The sequence below is a fragment of the Neofelis nebulosa genome, chromosome 1 (assembly GCF_028018385.1).
Source record: "Neofelis nebulosa isolate mNeoNeb1 chromosome 1, mNeoNeb1.pri, whole genome shotgun sequence".
Classification (NCBI taxonomy): Eukaryota; Metazoa; Chordata; class Mammalia; order Carnivora; family Felidae; genus Neofelis; species Neofelis nebulosa.
The window spans coordinates 154,892,027-154,901,567 of NC_080782.1; the positions used below are offsets into that span (position 1 = coordinate 154,892,027).

A 9,541-nucleotide genomic window follows, 5' to 3' on the forward strand; every position below is an offset into this window, starting at 1 on the left:
TATCTTATTCCTGACTATAGAGGAAAAACTCTGTTTTTCCCCATTGGGGGTGATATTAGCTGTGGGTATTGTGTATATTGCCTTAATTATGTTGAAGAATGTTCCCTCTAACCATACTTTTTTTTTCTTTTTTATCATGAATGGATGTTGCTTTTGTCAAATGTTTTTTTCTGCATTTAATGAAATGATCATATGGTTCTTATTCTTTCTTTTATTAGTGTGGTGTATCATATTGATTGATCTGTGAATATTGAACCACCCTTGCAAACCAGGAATAAATGTCACTTGATTGTTAATTCATGCCTCAGAGCTACCTACTATATTTGAGGATTTACGTTAGCAATTCTCAAAATCACTGATCATCAGGGAAATACCAATGAAAACCACAATGAGATACCACCTCACACCTGTCAGAATGGCTAACATTAACAACCCAGGCAACAAAAGATGTTGGGCGAGGATGCGGAGAAAGAGGATCTCTTTTGCATTGTTGGTGGGAATGTAAAGTGATGCAACCACTCTGGAAAACAGTATGGAGGTTCCTCAAAAAACTAAAAATAGAACTACCCCTGACCCCATAATTGCACTACTAGGCATTTATCCACGGGACACAGGTGTGCTGCTTTGAAGGGACACATACACCCCCATGTTTATAGCAGCACTATCAACAATAGCCAAAGTATGGAAAGAGCCCAAATGTCCATTGATGGGTGAATGGATATAGAAAACATGGTATATATATACAATGGAGTATTACTCGGCAATCAAAAAGAATGAAATCTTGCCATTTGCAACTACATGGATGGAACTGGAGGGTATGATGCTAAGTGAACTTAGTGAGTCAGAGAAAGACAAAAATCATATGACTTCAGTCATATGAGGACTTTAAGAGACAAAACAGATGAACATAAGGGAAGGGAAACAAAAATAAAATATAAACAGGGAGGGGGACAAAACAGAAGAGACTCATAAATATGGAGAACAAACTGAGGGTTACTAGAGGGGTTGTGGGAGGGAAGATGGGCTAAATGGGTAAAGGGTACTAAGAAATCTACTCCTGAAATCATTGTTGCACTATATGTCAACTCATTTGGGTGTAAATTTATAAAAAAAAAAAAATTAAAAAAAAAAAGAAATTCACAAGAACTTGATTGTGGGATATAATGGAACCTGTTGGTGGGATCTCAGGGCAAAATTATCCTTAGGAAACCACAATGACCATGGGTGAACACTTGATGGTAGACATATGAGTCTACTGTGATTTTACTCAGAGAAGTAATGATTCCCTAACAGCCCATAAGACTCTGATAATGAAGCAACGTAAAATACCCTGTGCTTCCTAAACAGTGCGGAGGAGGTGTAGAAGCATACTTCTCCAGGAGACACAAAAACAGTGAGTATTGCATTGTGCTATGGCATTCAGTGTATTCTAAAGGATAAGGAAGAGTAAGGAAACCCAGACCAGAAATAAATCCATGAATATATGGTTAGCTAATTTACAAGAAATAAGCCACTAATATACTATGGTGAGAGAACAGTCTATTCAGTAAGTGTAAATGCTATGCATTTTCCAGTCAGATAACTATGTGGCCACATGCAAGCCATTATCATAAACCCTACACAAAAATTATTTTAAAAGGGATTGAAGACAAATGTAAGAATTGACACCATAAAACTTCCAGAAAAAACAGGCGGTTAACTTCCTGACATAGATATTCATAATACTTATTATTTTTAAATATTACACAAAAGGCAAAAAGAAGAAAAGTGAAAATAAGTTGGGCTATATCAAACTAAAAATATGCACAGCAAATAGAACCATCAACAAAATTATAAGACAAACTACTGAATAAGAAAATATACTTTTAAGTAATATGTATAATAAGGGAGGCTAGTATTCAAAATAGATAAAGAAGACACAATTTCAATAGCACAAAAAATGATTACAAAATGGACAGAAGACATGAATAGACATTTTTTTTTCCAAAGAAGACATACAGATGACAAAAAGATAAAGAAAGAAAAAATAATAAAAGGATGATCAACGTCGTAAATAATCAGGGAAAAGCAAATAAAAGCCACAATGAGATATCACCTTACTCATTAAGAATAGCTATTTTCAAAAATACAGGGAATAACATGTTGGTAAGGATGTAGGTAAATGGGAATCTTTGTTCATTTCGGGGGGAATATATAATGAAATGCTGCTAACAGAAATCATCCTATGAAATGGAATTAGTGGCTTTTGGGGCTGTGAAATTTGAGTGTTTTGAAGGATAACTGGGGAGTGGCTCAGACTGATTAATCTGCACTAAACAGCATATAACTCCCATCAATCCTTTTAGAAAATGGCTCTCATTATCCTATAGTCTATTTTTCATTTTCCTGATCACAATTAATTTTCCTGATCATGTATACCTGTTATAAATTACTTTCTTAGGATTCATCTAGTTACTTCAAGTGCCCTTCTCATAAAATATATAAACTTGTATTTCCTCCTCAGTGGTCTGAGAATGTCTAATTCCGTACAGAGTTCTTTGCCCAATCTCTATACCTATCACTTCCACCAAAAATAAGGAAACAGAAGAATCATTTTTCACCAGGTAAGTGTAAAATGTTATATATATATATATATATATATATATATATATATATATGGGGGGGTGTTTGATTTCAAAGAAACCTGGGATGTTATACTTTTTGCTCTTGTCTTCCTATTTTAGCCATTTAGGAAGATATAAGTATATAAGAATTAGTATAATGACTAATACTATCATTTTGGACTGTTTCAATGTATTAATAAATTCTTTCAATGTATTAATAAATTCTTATTACCCACAGATTAAGATAAAATGTATGTTCTTTCTATTTATTGAAAAATTACCACAAAGAAAACAAACAAAAAAAGCAGTGAGAATATAAAATTATTTTGTCAAATCTCAATTATCTTAATTTTCTAGATTAATATAACCTTTGTCTTCAATCTTGGAATGGTATTGTTTTAATGAGTTGTAAAAGATGAAAATGATGGAATTTTAAGACAGCCGGATTAAAGAGAACTTTTTCTAAACTTATACAGAGCAGATCCTCTGAATCACTCTTCTCAGGGCTCCCATCACCTCCTTGTTTCTCAGGCTATAAATGATAGGGTTGAGCATTGGGGTCAGGATGGTGTAGAAGACAGCGAGAATCTTGTCCTCTATTGGAGATCTCAGCGATCTTGGGCGTAGATAAGTGTAAGCAAAGGGTGCATAGTAGAAAGTCACCACAGTGAGGTGTGTGCTACAGGTGGAATAGGCCTTCTTCCTCCCTTCTGTTGAGTGCATGTGACAGATGGCATGGAGAACTCGGCCATAAGAACATGCAATGCAGATGAAAGGAAATGCAATCAAAAGTGTGGTGCTCACAAACACTGTGTACTCATAGACCCAGGTGTCCATGCAAGCCAGAGTCAACATGGCTGGGACATCACAGAAGAAATGGTTGATGGACCTGGATCGACAATAAGGGATATGGAGGGCATATACAGTGTGGGCACAGGAGTTGATTGAGCCCATTATCCAAGATCCTGTTATCATCAACACACACACTTTTTTGCTCATACGAATGGGATAATGAAGAGGAAAGCAAATAGCCAAATAGCGATCATAGGCCATAGAGGCCAATAGTAACCCTTCTGCACCTGCTAAAGTCAAGAAGAAGAAGCTCTGTACCCCACACTCAATAAAGGAGATAGACTTGTTTCCAAAGAGATAATTGGATACCATCTTGGGAACGATGGTGGAGATGTAGTTCAGGTCCATGAGGGAGAGCTGACTAAGTAGAAAATACATGGGTGTGTGGAGATGGACGTCCAGGAGGATGAGGAGAAACATGGACAGGTTTCCAAAAAGAGCCATTAGGAAAATGATAACAATGAGAATGAAAATAAACAACCCAATTCTTGATGGTGGAAACAACCCCAATAAAAGGAAGCCTGTTAATGTTTGGTTGTTATTTTCCATTTTCTATCCATTGGTTTTCCTGAAGAAAAAGAAAAACTCATGGTGTGAAAAATAAAGAAATGTGAGTTTTTACATTTTATCCAAACTATTTTAGTCTAATTCTGAAGTTTTTATGAAATATCTAGTTCCTTAAATAATCAACATTTCTTACTTTGAGAAAGAAGTTCTACGTTGTTTCACAAAGTCACAAGGCAAGGTGATAAGCATATGCATTCAAATTCTTCTGAAACAAATCTATGAAATAATAAAAGGCAAATATAAATACCCACCGTGTATTTATACATATCATATACGCAATATGATCATATATCATATACATATCATAAACGTGATATGAGTAATCTATGCTCTTCATAAATTCACATATCTAAAATATTAAAGCTTAATTTGAGTTAAGCATAAATCTTATTGCCAAGACTGACCACAAGTTGACTAATAATTTAGTTAATATGGGTTTGGTTCATGTGTATTTATTTTATACTAGTTAGACTGGGACTTTATTAAAATTAAAGATCTCCCCAGCAGGAATTCATCCATAACCACTAGATGTTTATTTTAATTTTGACAAAGTAGATAATTTTTGAATGCATAAAGAATCCTCAATTAGATTACTTTTTACCCATTTATTCTGCTTCTAGTCACTAATGCATAGTCATTATGCATAGTCAATTTACAAAACTCTGACCTATATTGATTACTTCCAATCCCCTTGCAACTTTGACACGTAAGCATTGGATTAATCTTACTGCACAACATTGAAAATGTTGGCTGTCTTCTACTGACAACAATGACAATATTTGTCTGAAGTGACATACTGGATGAGAGAAAGATAATATTTTGCTCCTGGGCCATTTCTGTAAGTGGAAGGGAAGACTCAGATGTAACCTTTATTTTCCATTTCACTAACATCCTGGACAGGTATAAGAAATTATGCTAAGTCGAAACAAAATTCTGAGGCTGGTATCATCACCCACAATTGTAAAATAAGCATCATGGGGTGCCTGGGTGGCTCAGTCAGGTAAGAGTCCAACTTCAACTCAGGTCATGATCTAAAGGTCTGTGAGTTTGAGCCCTGTGTCAGGCTCTATGCTGACAGCTCAGAGTCTGGAGCCTGCTTCAGATTCTGTGTCTCCCTCTCTCTCTGATCCTCCCCTACTTGCTCTCTGTCTCTCTGTCAAAAATAAATAAAAACATTAAAATTTTTAAAATAAATGACATTCACAGAACTTGAGTAACTTATCATGAGCTAAAAAGATATGTTTATCCTGTACCTTATGAAAAGCAAGGAATCAGAAAAAATTGCTCACGTTAGCCACCCCAAACTTCCAGTAAAGTAGCTATTTAAACAAGAATTGTCTATGCCTACTAGGCAGTGTATGATGGCAAATGTCTCTAATAAATTATTTTGTGCTCAAATAAAATTGGTTTTGAGATTAAAGTCACACATTTTACATTTTCTCCTTAGAAACATGTTTCCTCTGTCCTCCTGCTCTTCCTGTATTCTCACTGGCTCCCTGCAACAACACAACATCTCACACTTGGTCTCTACTAAATGGAAGAAGAGAGGCCTCACAATATCACTTCGCAATAAATAATATCACAGGACTTTTAAATGAAGTGTAAGCCATAGTTTCTTTCAGTCAAAAAGTGTCACAGTCTAAAAACATGCTCACGAAAGAACACTCATCTTGTCTGTAAGTCAGGTTGCAGATACACATATTCTATCTTTCAGTTGCTTTGCAAATTTGAAAGTGGCTGATATATTGCATTTATGTTACTCTCCTTGCATTAGTTTCTTTTCCTATCCTTTTCTTCAGAAGTTTGAAATTAAAATACTGAGAAAATGGGACTCAATTTTAGAGTTCGTGTATTTATTGTTGGTACAGAATTTTAAAATGTGCTCCTATTGTCACACAGATAAAAAAACAAACAAACAAAAAAAAACAAAAAAAACAAAAAATAAACTAAGATCCAAATACTTACAGTCATTTCTTTAAGAACATAGCAACCAATGTATAGCTGTGTCTAGAATTTGTGTCCCCTGTTCAGTATGCAGAGGTCTGTCTCAAAGTCAATAGTATTTCAAAATTGTGCTTCCCTTCTTTTCGGCAATGAATTTTCAGTCCAGCAAAATCCTTACCAAAAGTTAGCCTGCTACAGAAGGATAAATTATAGAAATCCTTTGTGCTTTAAGAAATCTTTTAAGGAATCTAACCAGCCAAATATCCTGTACAGGTAACAGACATGTTGCCTCCCTTACAGTGTCTAATCACACACCCATGTATGTAATACTCTGTGAGCTCCCTGGTTCTGCCAAAGGTTAATTCAGTCAAACACAAGGCTAGCAGAAGCAAAGGAAACTTAATACTTTAATACTTTGTATCCTTTGAATGATTTCAACATTTAAGTATCTCATTTAATATTTAAAAAATTACATTTTCAATAGCTACAAAAGAAATTGGGAATGTATATTTGTGTGTTTCCATAAAACTGCATAAATTGAAATTAATCAATTTATGATTAATTTGAAAAGAATTATACACATGTGTGGACACACACAGATCATGAAAATGTACACATTCTTTGTATTGTTTTTCAGGTTGAGTTGATGGTGTTACATTTCACAAGTAAATTGTATAGAATTTGATGTCTAACCTTTCCATTATTTCTATTACTGTCACTTGTAAATAATTTGACACTTAACAGGTAAATTCAACTCTGTGAGCTTGCAACTTAAAAATCAAGCAAGCGTAAAAATTAAATGAAGTGATAGTTACTTCTATCAGTTCATTTGCTTATAATTTATTTGCTTATAATAGTTACTGCTATCAGTACATTTGACTTATAATTTATCATTAATGCAGTGATACTAACAGTCGGTGGTGTGAATCTACCTTCTCCTCTTACCAAGGGATATCATGCAATGTCTAGAGATGGTTTTGGTTATCACTACTGGGGAGTTATACTGGCATCTAGTAGATGCTGCTAAATATTCTACAATGTACAGGTTACTCACAGATCACAAAATTTCCCCCAGAATATTAGTTTTGCTGAAGCTGAAAAACTGTAAATTAATGGTATATTTGATCATCTTTTCCATCTTTATTTTCTTCATTTGACACTCATCATCTACTAAGATTATACAATGATTTCTTTTTTCAAGTATATTTTTAACAGAGAGAGAGGAAGAGAGAGATAGAGAGCTGGGGAAGGACAGAGAGAGAGAGGGAGACACAGAATCCCATGCAGGCTCCAGGCTTAGAGCTGTCAGCCCAGAGCCTGGTGCCAGGCTCGAACTTACAAACCACATGATCATGCCATAAGGTGAAGTCTAAGAATTCGGACGCTTAACCAGCTGACCCACCCAGACTCCCCATGTTTTTAATTCTTTCTTTTTCATTTTTGTTTCTTTATATTCCCATTTGATTCTCAAAATGCACTGCCAGCTTGTCCATGCAACGACCATTATGCCAATTGCACTACAGCTTTCGTGATGCACAAGGCAAAAGAACAGCAGTCAGCACTAGGTAAAGCCTTGTAAATACTTGGTATTTACCATACTTGGTAAAACCTTGTAAATACTACCCCCCACCATCCCGCTGGCAAAATCACATGGAAGAAACACACCCTAGTTTATTTATTGAGGACTTGACAGCAGATCATATGTGCATCCCAGTTGAATTCAGTTCTCACAAGAGTGGACACTGAACAAGCCAATTTCAGCAAGTCTCAGTCTGACTCTTATCCCTCTTCCAAGTTAGCTATCATGTCTGTAAATATGCTCTGAAAACAAACAAATCCAACACAACACTGTTCCCTGCGCTTATTCTACAGGCACTCTGCCTAACATTGTTGTGTAAAATGTAATCAGCTGTGGCACCACCTGTAGTCTCACTTTGAACTCGGTGTCTTAACTGACTGTCCAAATGGCAGCATCACCTCCTTAGAGATACTCAACCACGATGAGAAAAGGGTAATTAAAAATGGAACTAAAATGTTTATAATCATATCAGGTGCCTACATGTGAACATCTTCACTGCCTAGAGTAGAATATCCATATGAAAGTGTCACATTACAAACATGCTCACTTTTGCTGTCACCTTCATCTGCCCCATGTTAGAGATTCTGCATCAGGCTCTAGCCATATTATACCATTCAAAAATACCTTTCCCACAGTCCTGGAGTTCCCTTCCCTGAGTTTTCTGATGCGTTAAATCTTACTTATATTTTAATTGTCTTTTTTTTTTGAAAATTTTTAATGTTTATTTATTTTTGAGACAGGGAGATAGTGTGCGAGTCAGGGAGGGACAGAGAGAAATTGAGGCAGAGTATGAAGCAGGCTCCAGGCTCTGAGATATTAGCACAGAGCCCAATGTGGGGCTCAAACTCAGGAACCTTGAGATCATGATCTGAGCTGGAGTCAGAAGCTTAACTGACTGAGTCCCCCAGGTGCCCCCTATTTTCATTATCTCTTAAATATATCCTGTTATATAAATTTATTTGGTCAACTCAGGATAGAGACATTTTCTGTCATTTGCCATTCTCTTCTAGTTCACTTATAATTTACTTTAGCATCCATCACCTATATGGATGCTATATAGCAAGTATCTATATTTCATGAATGTGCAGCCTTGAGCGTAAGGCTGTGTCTTATCCCCCATAATTCAGGTAAGAAATTTATATATAATATCAACTATTCCACCATTTTTCACTAGGATAGATTATGATCACAAAAGTTCTCCCCAGAATTGAAGATAATGCATATTTTATGTATAAACATCTTTGTCTCTAAATTTTATTTAGTATTTTTCATGTTTATTTATTTTGAGAGAGAGAGAATGAGAGCATGTGAGGGGACAGGGGAGCAGAAAAAGAATCCCAAGCAGGCTCCACACTGTTAGTGCAAAGTCTAAAGAAGGGCTCTATCTCATTGGACTGTGTGATTATGACCTGAGCTGAAATCAAGAGTGTGATGCTTAAACCCCTGAGTCACCAAGGAGCCCCAGAACTTTGTTTTTATGAAATTCACAATTATCAGGGTGACTGGGTAGCTCAGCCAATAAAGCATCTGACTTCAGCTCAGGTCATGATATTAGGGTTCCTGAGTTCGAGCTCCAAGTCAGTCTCTGAGCCTGCTCCAGATTCTGTCTCTCTCTCTCTCTCTGCCCCTCACCTGCTCACACTCTGTCCCTCTCACTTTCCCTCTCTCTCAAAAATAAATGAGCATTTAAAAAATTGCAAAAAATTCACAAGTACCCATCTGGTTCTTTTAATTTTATATTCTAAATTATGTATACAGCAATTGTATATACATTAGAGTCCAAATATAATTATCTTTTTGAAGTTTGTTAATTAATAAGATGTGAATTTATGAGTGACTTATCGCAGTGCTTAACACAGAGAAATTCTTTATTAGGTGTATTCAAAATCTTCCTACAGAATTTTCATGTTTCTCAATAAAAACACAAATTAGAACCCGTATGTCACTGTCTTTCTAACTTCTGGGCAGGGCCACATGCATTTGCTGAGTAAATTTC

The 9,541-nt window shown here is 35.7% G+C and overlaps 1 protein-coding gene across 1 annotated transcript; it reads right to left on the reverse strand.

The window, feature by feature from the left end:
• Window positions 1-3,071: 3,071 nt before the first annotated feature.
• On the reverse strand, window positions 3,072-4,004 carry LOC131518629 (olfactory receptor 2L3-like). The gene has a single exon (XM_058740868.1). The coding sequence runs from the start codon at window positions 4,002-4,004 to the stop codon at window positions 3,072-3,074; it is 933 nt and encodes a 310-aa protein (XP_058596851.1).
• Window positions 4,005-9,541: the final 5,537 nt, after the last annotated feature.

Excerpts from the sequence above, each read along its gene's own strand:
- LOC131518629 (XM_058740868.1), bottom strand. The coding sequence starts at position 4,004 with ATGGAAAATAACAACCAAACATTAACAGGCTTCCTTTTATTGGGGTTG.